Raw genomic sequence first — 27,470 nt, 5'->3', positions numbered from 1 at the left:
ATATCTCGGGAACCTGTGATATGACGTGTTGAAAACGAATACCTTGTTCTCCATGATAGGAAATAGTGAAAACAGAAAGCAATTTCTTTGTTCTCACTCAAACACCTCCTGAAATTTTAACAGCACCTTAAGTGCAAAAAGAATCCATATTCATTGTTGTCACAGGAAGATTTTGGAGTGTGATTTTTTATGTAGTGTGTGGCTGTTAACTAAAGTAGATTTAGCTCTGCCGGTGTGTTTTCATTACTGAAAGCATTGCTTTCCTGACAACCTCTTTTCTTTTCCTAGTTTAATTTTGCAACAGTCTTCAGAAAGGTGGATTTGATTTAGATTAAAAAAAAAAAATCAATCATTACACCCACACAAGTTCACTGAAAATCAAAGCTCAAATTGTTAGCTGGATCTTGAACTTTTCTGGTCAGTTATGTCTGGAATGATGAATCCAACAATTTATTTCATAATAAAACCAAATAAAAAAGGGTTGTCTGGGTTACATATTGAAAGAGTCCTGTTTGTAAGGGCCAAGGAACTGTTTGGGTGACAGCTGCAGAGCATCTGCTGTCAGTTTCGAGAAGCACTCAGTTGCAATGATAACATATAAAGCAATTTGCATGTCATATCAGTGAGTATCACTTATGAGCCATTACTGTCACTGAAATAAGGTATATTTGTGTTATTATCTCACATATAGAGTCAAGCTTGCAAATTGCACGGGTCATTGTTGTAGCAATCAAAGAAGTGCACATTAAAAGCAATTTTAGTTATTGTCTTTCCTTAAAGTCACATCTGTCACGGATGAAAATCACCCAACTTCCACATCAAACCAGAAAACACAAAATGCTTATGCACATGTGTGGGACCTAACTGCAATCAATATCCCAAATAGTTTGGTGCCATTAAAACAGCTATTTGAAAGATCCCTGTGGCCATTAATTTAGTGAACACGACTCTAAGGAGTGGTTCCTCCAATTTCTTGATGCTCATTGTGTCAAATCAACATCATCAAATCAATGATGCAGGCCCCTCAAGATATTTAGTGTATTTTAGCTTATTGTTTTACAGCACACTACAGTCCTACGCTTAGCTTAGCACCAACTCTGTTTCTACCAGCAACAGACAGCTGTGATCAGCAAACAACAACTGTGATAAATCTACCATATGCCACCTGTCCAGGACCAAACAAGAGACAAAGTTAAACTAGGACAAGAAAGTTGAGCACTGAACAGCTGAAGAACAATAGTTGGAAGAGATGCCCAGGGCAGATCGTAGAGTAGTGCCTCTAAAATAATGCACTTTCTGAATTTTTGCCCAGGCATTGTGAACCTGTCTAATGTCTCAATGAGGCTAAATATTTTTTATTGTTGGAAACCGCATAAGGAAGAAGCAAAATGTCCAAAAGATAGATAATACCCATAATGGTGGTGGTTATTATTAATGTACTCTATATCAGAAAACAATAGTAATTCTTTATGTTCCGAAATTAAAAGGCCTTACCAAATCAAACTGAAAGACAAGCTGTCAGTTTTAAAGCAAGGAATAGCATAAAAACAGTTGCAGAGTCAAGCTCTTTGTTTTCCATTCTGTATGGACTTATCTGAACACTGACACCCAGCTCGGCATCCCTTTGAAATGTGCCTGAAATATAAATGATTAATCACAAATGGGCTTCAAACAAAGTGTCCACGGGGCTAAACAAAGCATGCAACAGTCAATCATGAGTGGTCATTTTGGCAGGGGGAGCGATGCCCACCTAACGTAGGAATGTGGAATATCTCATTTTCATAGGACATGTTGACAGAAGCTTGGTTTGAGACAGAGGAGATCTCCTAATTGGATCTTCTAATCTGCTAATTAAGCATTAGTGATTTCACTGGTGTGCCCGTGCTGCCTGCAGATAGAGGGACAATCAGGAATACAACAGCTATGTGGGTGGGGTGTCATAAGAGCACATTGGCTTGTCAAGATCCACTTCCATTGCCCACAACACTCTCGGTTAAAGAGTGAGTGTAATTAAAGTCCCAATGAACCTATTCATTGAACCTATTTAAAAATGTCAGTTAAATCTTTTGCCTCTCGGTTAGCACACTACACGGCTTACATACAGAGTGACTTGGCATAACATTTATTGAGCCTTTTTAAAACGTCAGAAAGTGTTTCAATTTACGAAGACAGCAACGCCATTAAAAATACAGCACCAGAAAAGGTCAATAAGTTGAAAATGATTAAATACCAGTGTCATAAAATTCTTTAGCAATGACGTAAGAGACAGCTCTGTCTTAGATCACTGAACCTGAAATGTGTTGTATGTGATTTAAAGACCTCATTACTTGATATCTATTACGGAAACTGGAAAAACCAAAACCACCTTGCTTGAGGATCTCAACCAGATAACATGTAATAAAAGTGTTTAAAGAGTACTCCAGTGATTCAGAATTGCACTTGCAGAAAATTGGAGGGCTCTCAAAAGTCAGGTATATAAAGAAAGAATGGACTAAATCGAGGCAGCACAGCCTGAGATACTCTGAATTTAGGGCTGCTGAGTTAGTCCTCAGTGTGGGTCGAGCCCAAAAAATTATACAACCTAAATTTCCCACAATACAGCCAACAGCTTCTTTCTTTACAGTCCACTCCAAGTTTAGAAAACTGATAATTTTTGATTTGATTATTTTTATTATTAAAGATAAAGATTTGATTCAGGGAAGGAAGTGATTGTAATGTATAACAAGGTTAGATGTAACACACCACATACAGACAACCTTTGGTTAATTTTAACCAACAAAATATGAATTAATTTGCAGTCATCTGCCTTTGCCATATAGAGGATGACAATTTCCTCAATTAGTTATGTAGTGGGAGTCTTAAAGTGGAAAAAACAATGAGCCACTCATTTCTTTAAATGTGAAGCAGTTTGAGGCAGGCTTTAACATAATTTTACTGTAATTCAATTAGACAAGAGGACAATAAAACTTTATGTCATTATAAATGTATATCTTGTTCACTCTTTAATTTATTATTTTCTTTATACTGAGGGACTGTCTTCTGGAAATAACACATCACTTGTATTCAATTTCAGCTCACTTCCACAAACTTCTAATAGAAACTCTCATAAAAATGAAAGTTAATGTAATGTCGAAAATTAGATGAATATATTTTCTTATTGACAGGAGACAGGAGCATCGGAGGATGATGCCAAACAAAAAAGCAGTTTTTGTGGTATTCCTTGTGTAATATATACCTTTGTACAAGTAATGAATTTTATTTTTTAAGCCAAACAATTTAGTCATGAGATTTCAGCTCCTTAAGTGAGCCAATACTACATTATCTCTCCTATCTCCTGTTTTTTTTGCTGTTGGAGCTATTCATCATTTATCTAATCACAGCCGGTCTTCATCCAAAATGTAATATAATTATGGGCTATAACTGTTCTCAGGATATTACGCTGTATCTAGGCCACGGCTAGCTCGATAAACACCTTCTAATAATGGCTTTTAGTGGTCTCAGGAGTGACTTATCCTAACACATTGAGGACTCTCTATGGCCCCCAAGGCCAAATGAGTTTGCAGCTTGTTGCAGAGATGCACATCAGTCCTGTTAATGGGGACACTGTTTGGAAAAAAAAAGAAGCCCAGTGGAGCTTCTCTCCATCCACCAGACTGCCCTTTCTTCTCTCATGCGTGATTATCAACCCCCCCCCATCACCCCCACCAACACTCTCCTCCCAACCCGCTGTCACTGAGCTGCCTCCAGCCTTGGTCATTTCAACACCAGCTGAAAAACTCCCCAGGATTTATGCATGTGGTTGTGAAAGGTGGCCAGAAGCCTGGTTTGTGTGTAAGTGTGTGTGTGTGTGTGTGTGTGTGTGTGTGTGTGTGTGTGTTCGTGTTGAATGTCCTTTTTTTTTTTAGCCTGACACCAGACATCTGAGCATTCCCTTGTGTTAGAAAATGTAATCTCTTGACTTCAACAGAGATAAGATGAAAATAACAGACTGACAATTGCTGATACGTTCTCTATAACGGAATAAATGGCATTACATGACATTACTTATCATCAAAAAGCACAAAGTAAATAAGTAAAACTGTGTTAAAGTGATTCAAAGAGAAAAATCTTGTCAAGGTCATAGTCACAGAAATGTAAGGCGTTGATTAAATTGACTCCCTCAAGTCAAGTCCTGTGTCTCCTCTGCTCTTGGTACATTGATTATAACAACAGAGGAGACTGTGTGTATCCTGGTGTTGTGAGACAGAATAGTATCAGTGAAATGACATCGGGGGCTTTGTGTAGATCTGTGTACACAGCAGACAGCTCTGGGTGAAGGGACTGTGCCAAGGAAATGAGGGACTAATCCTGGAAAAGAAGCTTGACAATGGTTGCATTTACATACATGCAGTAAACAGATTGAAGTACATTCTTTGGTCAAGGTCATACACAGAGAATTGTTTACACGAAACTTTCATAGCTTACCCCAATGACTCTACCGATTTCCATAAATCAACAAATGAACAAATTCTTTTTTTCTGTATTTTTTCACTGTAACTTTAGAAAGTGACGTATACTGTATGTGCAGTATCTGTCTAAGCTGCTGTTTTTGATGAGTTGAGAGTGAGAACGTGTTGGAGCACCATAACTGTCCTCTTTTTTAAAGTACTACAAAGGTTTTGAGTGCTTTTCAAACCATGTCCTCTTAAGTTGTTTTGAGGTTGGAACAAGACTCCCAAGACTACCAAGATTCTCTAAGATCCACAGCCACATTAATCCTAATTGATCCTAAAGTCCACAGCTTGAAATTTTGAGATGGTGATAGTGCTAGAAGAAAAGTTAAGAGATCACTGAAGCTATTACAATTCATCCTGAGGGTGACATGAATGTCTGTGCCAGAAAGAAACTAAGTAAGTGGTGCAGCACTTTCTATAGTTAGTGCTAGTCTGTGGACAACACTTCTGAATACTTTCACACATGCTGTACATAAAGACTGGCCTGCCACTGGGGAAAATACGGATGTATGTAAACAGTGTCTGGAAATCTCAAAAGGACGGTTATAATTGAAATTTCCTATATGCTTAATCACAGCTACTTAAATAAGAGTAACTGAAATGTGTGTAGTTTCTGTGATAGCTCCAAATGTGTTCACATCAGTGTGGACGTGGTCTTAATTTTCACTGAACCAGCACAGAGTGGTTATTAAAAAGTACATCAAAGGACATTTGACCGTTGTTGCACAGACCCGTGGCTCCTAAGCGGCAATAAATGTTGCAGAGTCAAGAGAAAAAAAAATAGAATTCAGCCATTATGTAAAGATGGAGACCTAGCAGAATGTTTCTTCGTTATCGTGGTCCCTGTATGCCTGCTTTGTCATGCTATTTTGGCCGTCTTTTAGGAGCAGTGTTGTGGCACAATCTCTGCCTGGTGTAGCAACGCTGACAAAGACCTGCAGTGATAATAAAATCCTTTAGCTGGGCTGAGTGCATGGTGTTGGCCTCTAATCCAAGTCTCACCTCAAAGGAAATTCAGACCAGCTTACATGCATGGATGGTGTCAGGGAAAAAAGGGAAAAGAAAATCTGCTGTATTCCATATACAGCTCACATTATAGCCAGAAGTCATCTCAGTGCTGCTAAAAGTGAGTGAGGCCACTGATAAAGGATGATCTCCAGTGCTGGCCTTGTCTTATTTCCACATAATACTGAAGGCATTGATTATTGATAGATTTTTTAAATGAATATCTTCGCAGTGACAAATCCCTAGTTGTAGCTTGATTGATTCAAATTGGAAATTTACTTTAAGTTTGTCTGCCAACACTCAGACCAAAGAAAGAAAATGGCTTAAGAAAGTGACCAAAGCCTTGAAAGAAAGCATTTTAAATGAGGGAAGAAGACATTTGCATGAATATTAATAATCTATTTCAACTGATGTCTGATCATATTTATTTTTGATCCACATCTCATATTGCTGAAAAGGGTATTTCCTTATAAACTTTCAGTCAGTATTGAGTGCTGAGTTTTTATTTCTCTGCCTTTTTGTCCTCAATGCCAGCACTGGTCCAGTGAAGCTCACAAAAAAGTACAACTGTCTCCGATGAAAGTTACGACTTAGTTTTGCTGTCATGGTAACATTGGGTCTAAATGCAAATTATAACAGGAGCATTCAAAAGCAAGGAACATTCAGGTCATACGCCTTAGGAGAAATAATGCCAGCCTCAAGCTCACCACCTGTTTTGTCTGCCCGCTTGGAGTATCAGCCACATTATGAAAATTATTTAAAAATAAAGAGAATATACGCTCTATTTTCACCCCAAATACAAATAAATATATTTACTGCCACCACGGTATAATAAACAAATTATTAGAGTAAAGCATTTGCATAAGCATTCTTGTTATATCAATTCGCCCACATTTCTATCAGATCTCAATACAAATATTAGACAAGAGTGTGCAAGGAGAGTCATGTGACAGAAGGAAGATGCCAAAAGCATCTGGAGGCTATTTTTAGTTGTCTTGTTAACAAGGCTAAGTTACTTACGTATACTGTAAGAAGGTAATCAAATTGGTTAGATACTAATGGACTGTCCAGATTGATCCAAATTGAAATATCTTAACAACTATTAGATGGATTCCTAACAAATTTGATATAGAGATTCAAGATCCCCACTGGATGATCCCTTAACTTTTTCTTTAGTGCCATCATCAGATCAAAGATTTAATTGGTCCAATACTACCAAAAATATGCAAGACAAATGACATTCTCAGCAGCCTCAGCTGTACTTTTTCTTTCGTGCTGATTAGCAAATGTAAGCATGCTAACATGCCAACATGCCACACTAAGATGGTAAACATGATAAGCATTACACCTGCTAAACAGCAGCAAGTCAGCATTGTCATTGTGACAGTAGCATTTATAGAGCCACTAATATGGCTGTAGACTGTAGACAAACTACATACACCTAAGCTGCTTTTACACATGCATTACATAGATTTTTACCTCATCCAGATATAGCCTATATCTAAATATAGATTGTATGTTAATCATATGTGTTGATCTTAGTTCCACATGGACACATGCTGCTCTGAGCAGGCCTAAAACACAAAATCAACAGTTGTACAACTTCATTTCTGTTAGTGTATCTAGCAGAACTGGGGAGATTACTGTCAGTAATAGCTCAGATGTTTTCATCGTTATTTTATGTATAATTACTGTAGGTAATGTGCTAAATTGTTAGCCAGAGGTTTAAAAAGGGTTTGTGAGCAATAATGTGACAACAGTTGGCGAGAGACTGCTCTGACGGAGCAGGTGTTCAGCAGGTAGCAGAGCTGGGAGGCAGATGAGAATGATTGACAGTTTAAATTAATGTGTTATTTATAATTTTATACATTTTTACTGGTCTGTGTGCATCTGGTGGCTAATGCAAACAGTTTTGATAAAAGAAAGTACATTAAAAATGATAAAGAAATACACAGTGCTATTACCAATTTTTCTAAATGAGTTTCTAAAGGATAGCATGATGGCCAAAAGTATGACTCTACAACAAAACACAGTTCAGCAAATATATTTGACACCTGTTGACCTGTTTAAAAATCTTAACTCCAGGCAGCTTTTTCTCTTTGGACTAATAAACATCAGATTTATGTCACAGGTGAGGAGAAAAATCACAAATGATTATACTTTCCAGTCTATTTCATAACTTTCCTGTCTATTTCATCATGTGAAAGCCAGACGGAACCTTAGAGGTTCACTTAACTTTCAGCAGGAGGTGAGTTATGAGAGGAGAAAGAGGTTTTGGAGGGGGGACACCCTGTCATACTCAGCTGTGAGTCTGAAACTAATTAATGCAGCATATGTGCCTCATTTGAAGCGGGCCACAAATGCAGGTTCCAGCCAGTGAGTATCAGCCTCAAAATGCATACACATCTAGCTTCACACACACACACATCTTGAATAAAGGAATCCCACTGTGGCAAATTCCACAACAGAACTAAATTGGAGCACTTCTGAGCTACAAACAATATTTTATTTTTCTAAAAGGGTGAAACTGGTTTCCACTTGATTAAAATCATGAAGCACTGAATACAGAAAAAAGTTGGAAACTCTTATAATATTCCTGCAGTGACCCAGGAGTACCACTCTGTTTGACATCCCTGTCCTCCTTATCTTTCAGAAACACATCACTTCTTTCAGATATTCCACATTTGTTGAGCATTGGGGACGCAGTAAATACAGTTGATGTGCAAATGCTGCAAGATGTAACTCTTATCTGTACTTGCTCTGTTTTTACTCTTTATTTACACGCTTATGGCATAGTCTCTAATGTCTTAGGATGGCAAGTCATGTATTGTTGCATTCAGAATGAATTCATTGGAAATGCCATAAATCAGTCATGTTTCTCAGTAACGTACATGGTTGAGTACATGTCAGTTGTAATTTTAAATAAATTTAAACAACAACACAACAACATTTCCAAATGTGACTGAGTTACAGGGGTGTTTTTAAATGCTGTGTTCACTTAGTTGAAGTATACAAGGTTCAACCAAGGCCAAAACCATCTCATGATAATCAAACCAATTCTTTTGTGTGCACACAATTATCAAAATACTGCTGCTGCTATCAAAAACCTGCCACTGTGTCCCTTTAACCCACCAATATGTCACGTAGTCAGTGATGTTGGTGATGCCATCTGTCCCTTTGATAGTCAGACGACCCAAAATCACCTGTGCACTGCTGTCTCTGAGGTCTACAAGGACCCAATTTCAAAAGGATAGAATTTGGAATTTGGCCAATTTTTTAAAAATATGTGGCTTTCCAAATCCTATCCATATTCAGCATAGTATAGCATAGTAACTAGACATGAATATACACATTACAGATATGGAGTGCATACATCACACACACAGAACCTTCTAAAAATAAACATGTTTTCTATGTTGGCTGTCTCATACAGCAGTAATCAAGAGTCTAAAGAAAAAACTGCTACTTTGTTGCTCATCAATACCTGGTGATTTGGCACATTGTGGCCTTGTCATTTAGTGAATGCCTTGTCTCTTTAATGACATCCATATGTGACAGCTTAGTCCTTGGATGAAAGGGAAAAGTCCTGTGCTTCACCTGCCACAATCTCGCTGTGAGCAAAGTGGCCATTATACTGCTGTATTCCTGTCTACTATTAGATCTCTGAACGCGGCTCAATTATCCCAGTACTTTCACACGCTTGCTGACAGCCGTGTTGGCAGGTGTGTCCTTTCCAGATGCGCTCACCTCTCCGGATGGGAAATTAGTCAGTGCAGCTAGCCATCAGCTAAAGCAACTGACATCTTCCACCAACATGCCCTTTCATTAAGAGTGACGAGAGGAACTGAGATGAGAAGAGCAAATGCTAGTTGAACATACAACACCAAAAAGGTGCATCTGAACTGTCGACTACTCTCGTCCATTTTTAGTAACAAACTACTTGCAGCGAGTTGATTTACCACATGCAGGTAACATTACAGCAAGATGAGCTCCTCCACCAAGCAAAGGCCTGATTATTGAGTGTGGCGTTGATGGGCACAATCTGTCCCAAAATGCAGCTGGACAAAACTGAGAAAGGCAGTGCATGGTGGCGCAGTCACTCCTGCTCAAAAACACCTAAAGAGTAATAAGTCGTGTTGAGCCATTTTTACTGGCTCCTCTGGAAATTTTATCTTGTTTTGTTCCAAAGTTACAGTGATTCATCTCTGTTGGTGCAAGAATGGCATACTGTACTATGCTACTGCCAAAATGGTGCACTTTAACAGAGATAAACAGTGTAGACTTTACAGTATGATACTGGAACACATTCTGATTGGGATCCATGATCATATCTTTCCAGTTCATGATAGAAATCAGGGCCATAACCGGAATATTAAGTCTGTTCAATAGGGAATAATCTTTCAATATGTAGCCACCAAAAGAAGTCTGGAAACCTATTATGATGATAGAGATATACTCCATACCCTGAAGAAGACAGTTATGTTGAAACACTGGTAAATTATTTAAAGAATTAAAGAATTGTGCTACAAGTGTGCAACTACTTTACACCTATAAATTTTTATCTCCACAATAGTCTAAATGTGATTTTAAAGCATTCCCCACAATGTCAGGAACATAATTCTGGTGGAGATGTTCAGAGTTTACGGCCCGCAAAACTGTTTTGGTTCAGTCACACTGCTCTCATCAATCTTATTTCCAGCCACAGATCAACTTGGTTGTTCCCTCCTTTATTTTATGAGTTGGTATAGCTTTAGTTGACTCTGCTATTTTACTCTGTGAGCATTTATGCAACTCTTTTTCTATAGTTTGGATTTAGAATGAGCGCCTTTAACTCTGTGGGTCACAGAAGTGAAAATGACTTTCGAGTCAAGAGCTTCCAAAAGCTAGAAGAGCAGTGGTGTTATCTGCGTGTAGAGTAAAATCAGTCATTATGAGTTATTTTTTATCTCCAGTTTCTGGGTCTCTCTCATTTCAGCATCAGCGCTAAAGCTTAATTTATAAGAACAAAACATTTCAACGCCCACTTCTCTGGTCTACTGGCAGCTCATCTCAGAGCCTCTTCTTTTCTCTGGCGCATGTTTAATTTGTTCCCTCCTGCCCTCCACGCCTCTTCCCCTGTACCTGGCCTATTTTGGTGGGAAATGGACAATCTCTGGAAGAGCCTTCGAGCTCAATAGTGTCTCAGCTTCCTCTCCCTTTTAGTCACGACAAGCGGGGCATCACCATGGCAACAACACTAGAGAGGATATGGGGAGCCTGGCGGTCAGTGCAGATGCTTTTCTATCAGGCTCTGACTTGATGTCACACACTGGGGGCATGGAAAATTAGACATCAATTTAATCATAACACTAAATTATATGCACTTAGCTTTCTGAATTGATTTAGCTATAAATAATTCACAAATAAAGTTTACTTTTTAGTAATCTTAAGTTTATTTATGAGTTATTGAGTGTAGAAACTCCCTGGGTGGGTTCCTGGATATTCAGACTGAAAACATTACCTTGTGTTGATTTTTAGGGCCATGATGTGTCTGGAACAGGTGAGATAATGAAATATAACCCAGGAAGACCGGTTTGAATAATTGATAGAGAGTATGATTGTACAACCTTGGAAAGTAATTTACGAACAATCATTTAATCAGAATATGGTTGAACAGTATTATTACACTGTTCAAATTAAACTAACAGGAGCTTGTGCTTGCACATATTTGACTGGCCAGCACAGAGCAAGGCCAAATTATGTTGAATTGTGTTGCAGCAAAAAAATTTTTTACAGAGCTAAAGTTTGACTGAACAAATAAGATTTTCAAAATAAAAGCCCCCTAGAAGGGAACAAGCGCTTACCAGGGGGCCCCAGACAAGGTTGGAATTTCAAAATAAGTAATATTTTCATGAATACTCAAACTTTCTGTAGGGCATGTACATGCATTTACTGATGTCCCTGCCTTTCTCCCAGCAGTGTGGTTTCTTGTTTGAATGTAAACATAGTATAATACTATATATCATGGAAAAATGCTGCATTTTTACCTATACACACACAGAGAGACGTTGACTATTTTTAGTGCAACCATTGAACTTGTTCTGTACAAACGTATGTTATTATTAATGTATATTAATAAAATATGTGCTTTACAAGTATTGCACAGTTTATTTACTGTAATTCATTATTTTCATATCTTGCCGGATTACTGTGCTTCTGCACCTCTGGGGACATACTGTATGTTATTGATGTTGTTATCATCCTATTGCCAGTTACTGAATCATTACTGTCAATACTTGCTGAATCTAAACTTGAAAACCAAGTCATTACAAAGTGATTCACTATTTACTGAACTATCATCTGTATTGTATTCAGGCTGGACACCCACATGTCCACCAGCCGATCAGACCTCTCCTCAGGACTGCATGGGTATGTGTGGGTATGTGTACAGACTGTGCTTGATTGATGTCTGTGACACTTAGGCTTGTTTTACAACTACTGAACCCACAATAAACAATTTTTGCCACTTTTTCACAAGTACAGTATGTACAATGGCATCTACAAATGCATAAATATCACTTTACATGTGCAGTATTTGTTGTGGACCTATGCCATTTTTGTGTACAATTAAAATATGTGTTTAGTGCATATTTGCAAATTGCTCTGTATTTTCATGGATATGACTTTAGACAACACACAAAAAACTAACATATTTGTGGATTGTCTTCGGTGAGTTACTATTATTGCAGTTCAATAAAAACGTCCATATTTTAAAGTGAAACAACTTCAACCTTCAACCGAATCTTGGACATTTTAAAAAGGTTTTTCCTCTTTCACAAAAAGATTAGATGGGACCAAGCTTGTGTTTTTCAACAGTGGTATGAACATGCTTTAAGCTATAGGGGGAAAGCAAGTAGACAGTTTAACGTGTCATATGGTTCATTTTGCAAAGAGAGAAGAAGAGATTGGTTCAAAATTGGTTTGCACCTCTGGGGTGTTAGAATGAACACGTGATATTAAGGCGATGAACACTAGCACCTGCATTTGAACTAAATTCATTTTGAAATGCTGACCTTATTTACATTTAAAGTAAATGGTGTTTTTTTAAAATCCCATTCTCATTCTTACAGTAAGATCATTGTCGATAACCTCTATAAAGCAGCTGGATTTAAGACTTTATCTTCAGGAGGAGAAAAGGCACGGTGCTATTTCCAGAACAAAACAGGTTTAACCTTCAAGGAAAATGAGCAGGATTACTTTGATGTAGAAAATGTGATCAATATGTTGCGGGCTTGTATTTAAGGTTATATCTGGATTAAAGAATGTTTGAAGGCACTGTTGTGTGGCTGGTTGTTGCATTAAGAAAAACAAAACAGGCAGTTCAGGCGTTAAAATTATCTATTGATAAACTGCCAAATTTTTCCACTGGAAACCTGATTTCACATCAGCATAAGCCTAGTGGAATAAATGAGTGTTAATTCTATTTAAATATTCGATAAAACACCCGAACGCTCCACTAATGCTCATTCAACCAATATTGTATAGATATTAATGAAATCCCATCTCCATCAAACCTCTGTAGAAATTCATTCATCTGGTTTTAGCCTAGGTTCTTTTGCCTTTTACAAATATTTTATGAGAGGGAAATACTGTAACTTAATATGAAATATTCCACTTCAATTGAAACAAATGATACCTGTTCCTTTTTAATTGACTGAAAACAGAAGATCTAAACAAAATGTAAAAAGTGACAGGTGGTTAAAACCACTTTAGCAGCACTCAATTATTTACTTAGTCCTGCAATAACTGTTTTTTGGGTCATTTTGTAACAACGGAAAACAAGTTGTAAACATATTAAGATAATATCAACTTTTAAGCAGTTCCAGAGTAACATTATTATTCAATCAAAATCGGCCAACTTTATATGTAAAGCAAATCAAAACAATTAATAACATATAATTTATAATTATTTGGAATTAACAGTGATGGGGAACCCAACCAAGATGCTGTCTGCACACCCACAACCACAATAAGTATGGCAGAAAGCACTTTCAGAGGAGGATCTGTCATTGACATTTTCCATGGAGGCTGACTTACATATTCACATACTGTACAGTAGTGCTCTTCAGCTTCCAACCTGCAGTCCCAGCATATTTAACACTGATAAAACTTGCATAAGCCATGCAAAGGTGAAATAGCATGGCGAGTCAATTCAATTCTTAAAATGTACCTTGTGATGTATCTGAAGAAAACATTTCATAATAAAATACTTCATACACAGTAAAATAGCAATATAATACAAATTTCTGCAGATTTCTTTTTCAAATCATGATTACATTTGCTTCGGAGTATATATTGATAAAAACAAAAACAAAGAATGTTATTAATATTATTAATATTTTGGCTGGTAAAATTAAATGGATCCCAAACTAATGCACTCAAGTTTAAATTGCAGATTTAATTGTAAAATCTTCAAACACTACCCGCTGACTCATGCTACATTATGTAAAAATAACTCAAACTGCATGTGAAGATAATTATTTTCCCATTTTGAATGCCTCTACCAGTCTAACCACTAAATTGCTCCCTACGGCAATTGTGAATCCCCATAATTTATCATTGAAAAAGACAAGATGGTAGTCTCTGGTGTGCTTTCTTGAAGACACCCGAATTGTTTACACCTGACACGCACATCAACATGAATCAAGTCCATCTGGCCCTATCTTTTATTTTGATCTAATCTGACCATCCAGTGAAAAGAAACAAAAAGAATCAAGGCAATAGAATAATTTATGGCAAGCAAGGCTGGATTACCTTTCTACCCTTGGGCCCCAGACCCTCAGGGGTCAGTGTCACTTGTTTGTGGTAAATCTATTTAACAGTAATTACCATAAACCATGAGGTTAATAGGGAACTATGGCTATTTTTTGCTACACAGGTCCATAATTCGACTATTATAGCAACCGATCGAACAGTTTGAGTCCATAGAAAGTTTGTGACTGTATGCTTATGAATTTGTTCACACAAATTATGATACTGGGGCCACAAAATAACGAAAAAAGGGATGCAAATTAGGCAAAATGAGAAAATGATGTATATCATCTTCATTCAGATTATTGAGAACGAGCAAATTAGGTCTATTTTTGCCTCCACATAAAATCATCTCATGCTGGTGATATAATCAGTCCTGGCTTTAAAGTGGGTTTTATTCATCTGTGGCACCTTCAGGGAACTGTAATTGGTTACTTGGTGCAACCATTGCACTAGTGTAGGTCCAGCAAAGTGAAGAAACTAAATGTTTGGGATGTTTACGGTATGTCTGGCTCTATGCAGTGACAGTAAGTAATCTCAACATATTTCCACAATTAATGCAGTAAAAATATAATGTAGCCTGACTGTTCCTCTGCAGGTGTTCTGTGGCCTCAAAAGACGGTAGGTTCAATCAGTCAATGACAGCCTGGCACAATAATGTCTACTGTGCAACAGTAAAAAGTAGGCATGCTGCAGAGACAGGATACATGTTAAAAAAAAAGAGACATAAAGAGGAAAGTAAAGATACCAACCATGAGCTGCAGGTTCAGTGCTGGGCGTAGTGTCTGAGCACACAAGGAGAGGACATGGCAGTTGAGGAGGGAGGTGTGGAACAGGAGGAACAGCATGCAAATAAAGGAGAAATGGGGAAGGAGGCAGGGAGGGAGCGGGGCAGGGGGAGAAAACAAATGACACCCATAAGCAAGCATTCAGAAGACCAGAACATGACAAAAGACATAAGGCTTAAGGGAAATCAAAATGAACCAAAGGCAGTGCAGAGATAAACATAAGCTTGCACACACACACGCACACACACATACACACACTTTCCACTGTACACACTGGACGTTCCACTCAGAGGGGAGCGTGGCTACTGCTTGAGGAGATATGGAAGAAACTATTATCATGTGCTGTAGGTAGTTTTCGCTGTGGAGAAAAGACTATCAAGAGGAAATAATTGTGCTTTGTAACAATGAATAACTTGAAAACGCTTCACCATCCATTTACAGAGGGAATACTTTGTATGGCAGTGACTCAAGTAATGTTTTTAGGTAACAGTATTCAGTGTTGCAATGGGTCGGTATGGATGAGATATTCACCAACATAGTCTGACAACTTTTACCTCAAATTTTTCACACCTCGTGTTAATTGTGGCCTTTCAACCCCTGATGTCGTCTTCTGCAGCTGCCAGAGGAGATCAGGTGCAAGTTCAGTAAGTGAGCTGATGTCCACCAGGCACGCAAGTGTTTTAGAAAAGTAGAGTGCTGGATAGCATGTTTCAAAAATGTACAAAAACGTTCAAGCAAAGCTTTCCTACTGATTTCACCATCTGAAAGGTGGGTATCAGATGCTGTTGTTGGATGAGATTTGACAAGCACTTGTTGTGAAGCATACTTCCACTCTGTCTGAAACCTACATGTCTCCACAGATGTTACATCTGTGCTGCATCTTCAAAGTGCTTCACCAGTTCTGTCAGCAACACAGCTGGTCAGTAAGAAAGTAAGACAACAACAATTTAACTGAATTTTGGGGATGTTATCTTTGAATGTAAAAAATGTATATGAGGGTTGTGTTTTGTTTTTTGCTCAGTGGTAACAGTAATAATAATAGAAGTTGTACAAGCATTGATCACAAAGTTATTTAAAGATATTTATTTGCTGCATTTGGCAGATTCAGACATTTTATATAGTTTATTAGGTTCCAAGCAGCGCTCCAGATTCATAATTATGCAATGATTGTCTGAAGTCATTTTCTCCGATACAGTAGCATTCCATTGTAGCTCTGCCTCTGTCTGAGACCCATCAGCTTGTTGCAAATACAACCAGTGAGACTGGCTGCATTGATTAGGTTGATTATATCAGATCTAACCAAGGTACATAACAGAAACAAATCAGACCAGGTGTATGATGTATTATAACACTTAGAAATGAGACTGCAGTTGAGTGCAGTCCAGTGTATTATAGCTGAGGGAAACAGAAACACCTTGCTGGAAATGAAATGCTGTGCTGGAGGAAACATATGCTTTTAAAAACACTTCTGAGGGATATGCTTGTCCGCTGACAAATGGGGCTTGTCTAAAAAATATTGCTTTCTAAGTGTTTGTCAAAGTGTATCTGCATTGAAGTGTCAACCTTTAAACTCAGTTAAAATGCTGATATTAATCTAAAATGATGGAAGCAACATTTGGTCATCTCTGGAATATGAGCAGGAAAAACAGATCACGTCAAGACAGTTCAAACGGCTGCAATGACATTTCAGGAGGCGAAACTGTACAGCGGTGTGCCGTAAGTTTCTTTGGCGTTTGGTTTCACCAGAGACATGAGAAACTGCCTGTAAGCTATCAAGACACAGACAGATGTTTGTTTAAGAGAGGGAATGGTGCTCAGCACTAATGTATAAGTGTTCAGGGAGCAGTAGGCCAATGCCGCATCTTAGCTGTGCTGCCAGAGGCTCTGGATACTCTGAAACAATTTCACAAGGTGAGACTGTATCTAGTCCATCTCAGAATTACTGACGACCCATTTCTCCACAAGGTCCTTGAGTAGTTGAGACATGTTGGTGCTAAATAGTGCCACAGGCCAGTCTTTACCCTGACAATTTCTTAGCACCTCAGTAAAAATACTATTAGTGCCTCAGCATGATCTACATAAGTGGTTTTCCCTTATTATGGCATGGTTTTATCATTATTTGCACGTGTACTTAAATAAGTTAAGCCAGTTGAGTTTGGCCTTAACCCAGGCTTTATGGTATCACACAGCTAGCTCATTTTAAACCAGGGTAGATCAGGTAGGCTTGAGGAACCTCTGACACAAGGGAATTCTGCTCTTGGAGCAAGTCCAGTTCAGAGAATCAATAAAAAAAAAGGTCTTGCCATAGACACAAGTACTATGTTCGTGTGACAAGTAATAAAGATCACACTGTAAAGAGATGGAAGAAATGTTTGCAGCACAGCAATTTACTCGGTGTGGCTTCAATATAACAAGCAGGAAGCCAGCTGATCGGTTATCAATAATGTGTGATATTTGCAGTTGCATAATAATTGTACTGACATTCATCCAGGCACAACAGGATTTTTGATTAGTATTAGTTCACTGTAACCAGAAGTTCTACATCCCTGAGGCACAAGGAGTGATTTTATTATTTAAAAGTTCCACAGTTATGCGGAAGATATTATCAATGTAATGTATATACATGTCCACTCATTTCATATACATGATATGTTGCCCATGTGATCTTGCTTATATAGGTAAAACTACCAAGGGATAACAAAAGATGAGAGCATAAGAGAAGAAGAGGCCCATTGTAATGAGATAAAAGATCAAATATGACATAGCCTGTGGGATCAAATGTTTTCAATGCCATGTAGAGATGGAGATCATAGCTTATCCTTAAAAAGATGAGAGGCATACTTAGGTATTAATGGTCTGCCTTGTTCTGCAAAGCCTTGATTAGTATGTCTATATTCACTTTGTATATCCCTTACAGTGTTTGTTGACACTGAATGAGCCTGCTCTATTGTACATCCTTAAAAATATGTCCGTTTCAACTGTATGGACGTTACTGTAGAAATTCAATGAATTGGCAATTACTCTATTTATGGGGTTGAGCATCTTTGATCTATTGTAATGTATGATGACACTGAAAACTTCCTTTGACTAATTGAGACTTTTGTCTCTTCTTTTTTTTTATTGACTTGACTAGATTGGATTTGATGTCATACAACACTGCATGATGTATTATATTTAGTATATTCATATTTAGTGTATTTACTGATGGAAGGATGTTGCTTGGGACTTAGTTTTATCATAGTCATTATTAATTAAGTTTTTATTAACTAAATTTAGATTTAATAATAAAATGTAGCCAAAAATACAAAACAACAAATCTTATGGTGTGTTGCTACTAAAACGTCACTTTTGATGTCAAAAGTTAAGAAAATAAATTCTGAGCTCTCCTTCCAAGTAAAAAAAATCCAGATCAGAGCTGAATCTGGATTCACTTTCTGTGTGAACACATCAGATCTTGACTGATGTGGTGGAATTCTATAGGTTATGATTAAAAACCTGGCAAACTACCAAAGGCCTTGCTTGGAGAAGACTGTTCTCCCTGCTGATGACCATGGATGCTGCCTTCCTACTCTACCTCTCCACATGATGTAGATTGAAAAAGTCCTGCTTGAGAAAGGAAAGGTTTTATTATTTTATCACATATAACATTCTTCAATAGTAATAGTGTATAGTAGTAGTAGTAGTAGAGTAGTAGTATAACAAGTAAAGTGCTTTCAAGATAAAGGGGTCCTCTTTTTGTCTCTGCCATAAATTAGTGTTCATTGGCATCAGAATGTAAAATGAAGCCTCTCTCTCTCTCTACAAGACCCAGTCAACTGAAAGGCAGCATGGCCTGGTAACCCTCATTACATGGTGGGTGGCAGCATGTGGGACCATTCAATTGTCTGCTGCTGAGTGATTGCCTGTCCATTTTTGAGCAGCCTCCTCCTCGTCCACCATCTCTCAGCTTCACAGGTCAAACGGGACATGGGAGCATCCTTGCTGACATTCACGACACGATGCACACCCATCAGCTCCATGACTGTTAGCTACACTTCCCATGAGCCTTTGGTGACTCACAGTGACATGACATCTAGCTCAACATGCAGAGATAACTGCATGCCAATCATAATTATATTGGCAGAAATGCATTAGGTGGAACCCCGTGGAACTAAAAATGCCAACTGGCTGCTGGGTGTCCCTGCTGGCTGTTAGATTACTTTTTTTGTTGGATCCACTTTCTCTGACCTACTTCTCTGCCTCGGCTTTAGTCTATGATTTCCTGTATTTTCCGAATTTTGCCACCACCCACAGAGCTCTATTGTAGAGGAACTGGTCTCTCTTTTCAACAATAGATTTCTGTCGCTACGAACTGTTGTGTTGGTGGAAAAAACAGTAATCTAGGAGGAACTCTATTCTGAGACCTGAGGAACTAACAGCATACTGTTGTAGTTGTTGATCTCTTGTTTTTTGACACTTTAACTGGAGTAAACTCCATAACCAAAGAACAAAATGTCTCTTCAATGCAAGATCACCAAGTCTGTCTCTTAGGGTTGATCTCTAGCCGCTGAAGCTGACACTGTTGTTCTTTATTGGTCTGCAAGGACAAATTTAGTAGTAAATAATTCCTAAATGAAAAAGTTGGTAGTCCTCTGATCTTTTTCATTTATCCAATATGTGGGTTTATGATCAGCTGTAGCCATCTTCTTGTGTTTAATGCCTAAAAACAAATCCACACTGAATATACATATACTGTACAGATACATCAGATAATAGAGTGGTCTGTATCTTCTATATTCTCTATCCTTTGGGTTTGTCCTTACAGATGTGCACCTATGACTGCAAAGTGTTATTACAATATTAGCGAGTGTCAAATTCAGGATATATCTGCACAATTTAGCAGTTATTTGACCACATTTTGTGTAATATAGTCTAAATATGAATATATGTGTGTAAACAAGGAGTTGAGCTGCAGCAAATCTGTCTTTACCAGTGCTACTTCTACGGGCAATTCTTTATGAGTTTCATCTCCTTTTGGTCATTGTGGAGCGCAGTTTTACATCAAGCAGAAAATGCATGTCCACATTAAAAGGATGTGTTGGGCTCCAGTCCAGTGTTTTCCATGATCCTGAGTGTTATAATATCATCGATGCTCTCTTAGGGCTGTATGTCACATGACGGCAGTTATTGTGCTGCTATCACCCTAAATCAAATTAGTGGTACCTCGCTGCTCCAATTTTAAAATGGACAAAGAATCAAACTGAACAAAGTGGGAACAATATCGCACATTATCTGGCACACCGCATGTGTTAGCCGGGAGAATGTGAGGTGGAGACACATCTAAATTAATACAATTCTTAAGTCACTGCTCCAGATGGTGTTTATGTAATTTAAGACCTTGACAAATGTAATGGATATTTGTTTCTCTCCTCTTCCCTTGCCTGTTTTGTGGTTCTGTCTGTTGTGTGGGTTAAATGAATTGGTTGTCAGCACTGTTTATGGTCTTTCATCAATTAAAAGTAATGCTAGCCTGTCACCTGATTGTTGTATTTGCACATGGTGCACATTTATTATCTATTTTCTTCATTCAGGGATTAAGCAGTATTGTTCATTCAGCAGTGTGTTGAATTAGGAAATGATTAGTCATATTGTGATGACGGGGGAGAGAGAGGTGTAATGAGAGAGACAGAATTTGTGGGAGGATGAATGTTGAATCTCTACAAAAACAGCGGTGCATCTGCACTTTTGACGTTGGCTCGTGTCTCACAAAAGACCTCCTGTTTGCCCCGACTACCACTAAAAGATAATACACTGCTGCCCCTGAGGAGAGTGCAGCACAAAATGATGCTTTTCATGGAAAATCTTTCTTCCACACAGACATAGAAATGGCAGGAAAAAAAAATACAGACAGCCAAGCAATATGGTTAAGGAAACAGAAGATGCTAAAGAAGGAGAAACCAAGAAATTCAGTTCCTGAAAGATGTTTGTAGTAACATTAAAATTGACACAATAATATGCCCTAATTGCAGGATATCTCCACTTAGAAATTTATTTAGTAGTGAAACAGAAATGTAATCATTTCCCCCATGTCACTTTCTAAATCCTGCCAAGCACTTAAGAGCCATGTGTTGGGGCTCTAATAGATTTTTTAAAGTGCTCTATTCTGTCCCCATAATGGGTAACTGATAAAAAAAAAACAAAACCCAATCCCACTCTGATGGATTCATTTGGCAGTGGGTTTCTGATCTGTGCAGCATGCTGTGGGTAAATGAAATCAACTGGGTGGGTTATGGCCATATGAGTCTGCTGCCTTCAATCTATATACTCAGTAATAATGAAATGCCCGATAGTTGAAAGCAAAGAAAGGACATCTGGCAGAAACTGTAAGTGTTTAACCTGAAAATATTGGCATGGCAGAAGTGAGGTTTTCTTTATTTATGTATGTATTCTGATATTATTATTCGGATATCAAAATTTAGTTTTGCTTAATTTATTTTTAAAACTGAATCAAACTACACCTGAAATGTCTGTAATGACCATTGCACAGGAAGACTGACTGCTCCCCTTCATTGCCCTGTTAGGAATCTTCTTAGTGATGATTCCCAGTATCCAGTAGCCAGAAATTTTGTCAGTACAATGCTACTGATGGAAATAATGGTCAAAACTACAAAAATGACTCCCAAGTTTTTTGAAATTGGAAATGGTTTCTGAACAGTAGCCAGGATTACGGGATAATGGTACACTGTGCTTTCAATTCCTAAGGTTCTTGTAAGCCAGGTGCTTTAAAGACACCTTCATTTTAGGTGGCCTGATTGAAAACATACTGAGTGGATTGTTACATTTTTGCCATTAACCAACATTTTAGACCGTAAAGATATGCCATTCAGTAAATGTAGCTGATTGGCTGACACTAAATTGCATTACAGACATAATAAGATTGTACCAGCAAAATCCATGAGTTAGCTGTGTTGAGCGAAAGTGCATTTAGAAAAAAAACTTTACTTCTGTAACTGTGTTATTTCTTCTTTTAGGTTGCAACTTAAATGGTACCTGATTATTCACTGACTAATTTGCAAATTTTGTTCAGGTAATCATTATAAAATATATGTCTTTAGTATTATTATTTACCTAAAAAGTACCTTTAAAAAATAATCAGCGTCTGCGTGTGAATCTGTCAGGACAGCTATAATCAGAACAGGCCTCCAGACTCTGAGGCAAAGGAGCTATCAATCAGTCTGCATAGATAGGTATTCTCTTTAATCCAATCAGATGGCATAATCAAGCACAATGCCTGTGATTTCAGCCAGCCTTGTGAGATTTGTTCCAATTGAGCGGTCTGTCAGAGAGGCTTTGATTGCATTTGGAGCTCAGGATGATTTTTGAGTTGAGGCATGAAGTGATGTTTTCTATCTGTACCCTTTGGAGATTTATACATACAATAGCCCACAGTTCTGTTTCTGAAAGAGTGAGATAAAATTTGCTTATTTCAAAAGGGCCTAATTTTCAAGTGCTCATGTTCAGTTATTGTTCATCCCCACCGCTACCCTCTTCCCACAGCACTCCTAGAGTATGATCTTTAACTGACTTTATGAATAAGAGATGTGTTTCATATAAAAGCCTATTCTTGAGCCAGCAGTAGGTAAATGTTATAGGACAATTATCAAAATGATACAGTTATCATTGTGAATCCAGTATCCATATTTCATCATTTACAGCCTTCCTAGCAATGTCTTTGCTTTAGCTTTTCCCATCATGCCGGTTCAGGTGATATCACACTGCATTGCCATGCTTCTGTTTGTACTGAATGCATTTCCTGTGTGATGGAGCAGCTGTTTAGTGGGGAAAACCAAATCTTTTCCCAATATGTATTTGTGCACCAGGCCACTGATGCCCCTTGGAAATCATAAATTAACTGAGAGGTTCCAGACTAATTTGTGAATTTGTGAACTGTTCTGGGCTAACAGGTGTGTGGCCTTAGCCATTCAGTTTTGCCGGTTAAATGACAGAAAGCATTTGGAATTACCTGTCAATTTTTTTTTTGATGAACGATGACAGGAACTGGGTGACCTTAACCCACTGGTAAAATAACAAGCATACCAATATGGCCGCAACTGTGGCAATATGGTGGAGATATATGGAGTGATTCAAGGCTGTGAGAGGTATAAGGGAGAGCACACACACAGACATGCACACACACACACATACACAGTTAAAGAGGCCGTGTGAGGGTGATACTGTACCTGGATTGCCTTCAGGATAGGAGAGGGTGGTGGTGATTGTGGTGGTGGTGGTAGTGGCTGTGGTGGGTATAGGGGTAGTGGTAGGAGCATCTGGATGAGAGGACAAATACATGACAAACACAGGGGGGGAAACAAATGAGTATAAAAGCCATGAGGATAAAGTAAAGTCGCTGTGAAGCGATGGTATCACTGTTTGATATATGGCCAACAGCTTGGTGTGTGTCATCATGTGTGTGTGAGTCTGCTGTAGACTTTCTGATGAATCGGCAATGGTAATGCATGAAATACTGTACACACAACAGTGACAGTGCAACAGATACACTAGTCTCACACCGACTAAGCTGATCAAAGATCTTGTTGGAACTCTTCTCTTTAATGTCTACTTATGGGCTTCACACCATGACATGAAATACTGACAATGCTAACGAGCACATGGTTGTTAGAAGTGATTAAATGTCTAATGAGTAACACATGCTGCTGCTGTACTTATGCTGGCATTGTTATGCAGTGAGCTAGCTTGACAAACAAACGTGTCTCTGCATTCTTAAAATCCCCAGGGATAGTACAAAGTTTGTGAGGCTACTGGCAACAAAAAAACAAAACAAAATATTATGTATTAACTCAAAGATAATGACACAGTAAATGGCAATGCACAAAAACAGAAGTGGGGAAATAATATACACACACACAAGATAAAATAAAAAGAAATGAACAGCGTGAATCAGGGATGTTGAGTACACAGACCATTTTTCCTCCCACAGCATTTCCATTTTTACTTCATTAGCCAGGTTAGACTCCCTACAGTGACCAAGGGGAGATATCAAAAGTGACATTTTCCTTGTTGAAGTGGCAGGACTGCACTGATATGAGGCCAATGACAGTGCTGCTTGTTTAGAGACCTCCCATGTTGCTGATTGCCTGTGAATGGACTGGAAAACTTGTTGGGGTTATTAAAAGGTTAATAAAAGGCTGAGAAAATTAATTTGTAGCTGTTGATAAGGAGGAAGACCAGTCTACACTTAATGAAATAAAGTGGAGGAAAGGAAATATGTATTGACATGGAAGATGGAGGAGAAGGGTCATGGAGACAGACAGGGTGCTTTTTAGTGCTTACCTTATGTAATGGTGCATGGTAGGACTTTGTATCAGCTATATTGTGGGTTAAGTGAGTGTACACATTGGCTATAAAACAGAACAAGCTGCAGCTGCCATCATTTCTTTTACTAATTTCACTATTACTTCCTTTGCCCCTAGACAACGTACATCGCCATGACAACATTTGCAGTTTTAAACTGCTGCTATACTTTTATTGCCTCAGTTTTGATTCACAATACAAAGACCTGTAAGTTACAACAAATATGTAAAAATAAATTCTTTCCAGCATGTCACATGGAATTAAATGAATTTATCTGCATAATGAATTTCTAACTAATTCAGCATACTGTAGCAACTACAAAACTGAAAAAATGGTGCTGCTGATTTGTAATTGTCAACAAAACCTATATAAAAAAACTAAAAGTATACAAGTATACAAGTATACATTTTACTCCTGTATGAGTAAAAACTGCAGTGACCAGCTGTTTTAGGAAATTGTTGAGCCTTTTTAGAGAGTAAACTATATATTTGTGTTCTGTTTTTAAAGATTTACATCTTCAGTGGGAATAAAAATGCTTGCCGCTTTGAGCCACAGCAGCAGCATAGAGACAGAGTAGAGAAGTTGGAAAGATGCCATGCCATTGTTCCGACTACCCATTATTCCAAAACCCTCATAGTCAGACAAATGGGCTTTCAGTTCAGTAGTACTGTTTTCCTACATCCTAGTTCTAAAACAAACGCCCATTGCTCTGAAGGCCTGTCATTCTGAAGATACACACTCACAAACATAGGTATGTAACTAAACTGACAGAACTAAGAAGTACAAAATGTGTGAAAAACCATGAACCTAACCAAGTTATTTTTGGTGCCTAACCAAACCGCAACCAAAACTCAAGGGAGATTGCATATTTTCACAGCAGTGTGCTTTTGTTTTCGGGATAACAGGCTGTCAGACGAATGGGGTTTCGGTCCAATAGGACATTTTCTGACTATTGGGGTTTTGAAATAATGGGATGTTGGAACAATGGCCAGTCACCATTAGAAAGAACACTGCCTTTATTACTGAAATTAAATACCAGTAGTGAAGATAACACATGAAACCAAATTGGTAAAATGGAACAAAAGTTGATTCTATATAAATATATAAAATCTATCTTATTCTTGATTGTGAGTTACTTTTTATGGGTTTTATTACTTAGAAAAGAGCTGGTTTCAAGGTTTGGCAGTTCTGAACAAGCAGAGGTAAGAGAATTGGTAAGATACAGTGAAGGGATTTTTACTATGAAATCAGAGCAAAATTAAAATTTAATGATAGATCATAAAAGTTATCTTGCTGTTTGTAATGTCTTCCCTCAGTGTACAGAAGTTGTTGTATCATATAAACATAGTCTTCCCTGAGGGTAGAAGGTGTTCATTGTTACTGCACAAATGTGTTTACGGTTGTTAGTTTAGAAAATCATCTATTTTTTGTTCCTGAAGAAAAACTATATCAAATAATTAAAGTACAAGGCAGAAAGGCCCAAATAGCCCCTCAGAACTCTGCCTGAGGCAGATTTAAAAATGCAAATTAAGACCTTAAGGTGATCTAGATCAGTATTCAAACTATGCTGATATACCTTATGTTTTTAATCTATCGAGAATTTAGTTCTTTTAAAGACAACCTTGACGATACAATAGGCTGTGCAGACCAATGTGCAGACAAAGGCGGCGAGGAATGATCTATTGGGAAGTCGACTGGCAGATGAAGCTTGCGTTGATGAGTTTCACATACAGTAGAAGCCACCAAACTCCAGCTTGGGGGTGGTGCTGTCTAATTGGTTTTATCCCATTATGAACTGCAATGGTCCAGCAGATGTTTGGGATCATCAGTGTGGACAACTCATTAAAAGGTTAGCATTAAAAACAACTCGCAAATAAAGATTTAAAGAAAGACTACTGTGATTGTCCGAATGTACACTACATTTCCCTTTTTTTGTGGCTAGTTGGTGCAATGTATCAAAGAACACTGGAGCTCATTGACTTTCAAATGTGACAGGCAGAATGTGTTTTTCCTCCCGCTGAGTCATCGGGCCTTGTTTACTGATGAGGCTTATGAATCAGTGTTTCTGGTCTGAACGCATGGAGCAGGATCACAGGAAGCTGTGAGACACAGTCTGACAGGAATGATTCCGGTGAGTTGAAGAAGTCCATGTGAGCAGCGGATGAGAGAAACACTACACTACATCTACCCATAAACCAACAATACCTAATTCTTATTAAGTGAAAACTAATGGCCAAGCTGTGGACAAAGGGTACTGTAGTATACAAAATAGCATAATATAATATAATTTATAGACTGGCAAGCTAGCAAAGTGGTCTCATGGACCAGTGCCGTGGGTGTTTGTGACATTCAAACCAGACTGAGTCTACTTTAAAAGGTTCTTTTGCATTGTTATCCCTCATTCAGAAATCCATACTCTATGAATATGGAAATATATTGTACAAAAGATGTCTCCTTCTTCACCTAACAGCACATTCATGGTGTATATCTGCAAGGCTTGAAGTTTTCACACCACACTTTGATTTTTAGGTAAGCACAGACTACTTGTCCCCCTTCAGCAGATGAATGTGAAAACAAACTTTGCGCATAAATCATTCTGCAAAGTGATGTGAACAACATCCGAGAGAGAGGTAACAATAAGAAAAACACTTTTTTTTTTGACTGAAGAGAGACTTTAACATACACACGCATTCAGAAGATGTAAAAACAGAAAGCTAAATTGATAAAGTCAGGCAATTATACTTCACAAGTAAGCTGACTCGTTTGTTAGCGCTTTGTTTTTGTGATTTTACAACTGTCATGTTAAATGTGTCAGTGCCAACAACAGCCTTAGGAGGAGGAGAAAGAGAGACAGAGAGAGCGAGATAGCATTCTGGTGTCAGCACTATAGTAAAGTAACTTTTGAATATGCTATGTCAGAAATACCTAAGATGAGCAAAGATGCTAAATGCTAATGCTATACTGCATATTTAATTCCGTATTTAATCTGAATAGTATTCTAGTATTATCTAGTCAAGTATCATAAAATGTAATATAGTAT

The 27,470-nt window shown here is 38.0% G+C and overlaps 1 protein-coding gene across 5 annotated transcripts in view; it reads right to left on the bottom strand.

The window, feature by feature from the left end:
* The window catches only part of cadm1a (cell adhesion molecule 1a), a 354,829-nt gene that overhangs the window by 11,616 nt on the left and 315,743 nt on the right, over positions 1–27,470 (bottom strand). For 2 of the 5 annotated variants that reach the window (XM_027273932.1, XM_027273934.1), the window contains 2 exons: positions 23,296–23,385; positions 15,041–15,073 (listed from right to left, as the gene is read on the bottom strand). The exons of 1 other annotated variant lie outside the window; for it this stretch is intronic. In XM_027273932.1, coding sequence (XP_027129733.1) covers positions 15,041–15,073; positions 23,296–23,385 — 123 coding nt within the window. The remainder of the gene's footprint in view (positions 1–15,040; positions 15,074–23,295; positions 23,386–27,470) is intronic. 2 more of the 5 variants (XM_027273936.1, XM_027273935.1) reach the window with 2 other exon arrangements.

This window comes from Larimichthys crocea, chromosome XXII, assembly GCF_000972845.2.
Source record: "Larimichthys crocea isolate SSNF chromosome XXII, L_crocea_2.0, whole genome shotgun sequence".
Classification (NCBI taxonomy): domain Eukaryota; kingdom Metazoa; phylum Chordata; class Actinopteri; family Sciaenidae; genus Larimichthys; species Larimichthys crocea.
Note: the sequence above shows the minus strand (reverse complement) of the source record. Positions and strands in the feature narration are given on the sequence as shown.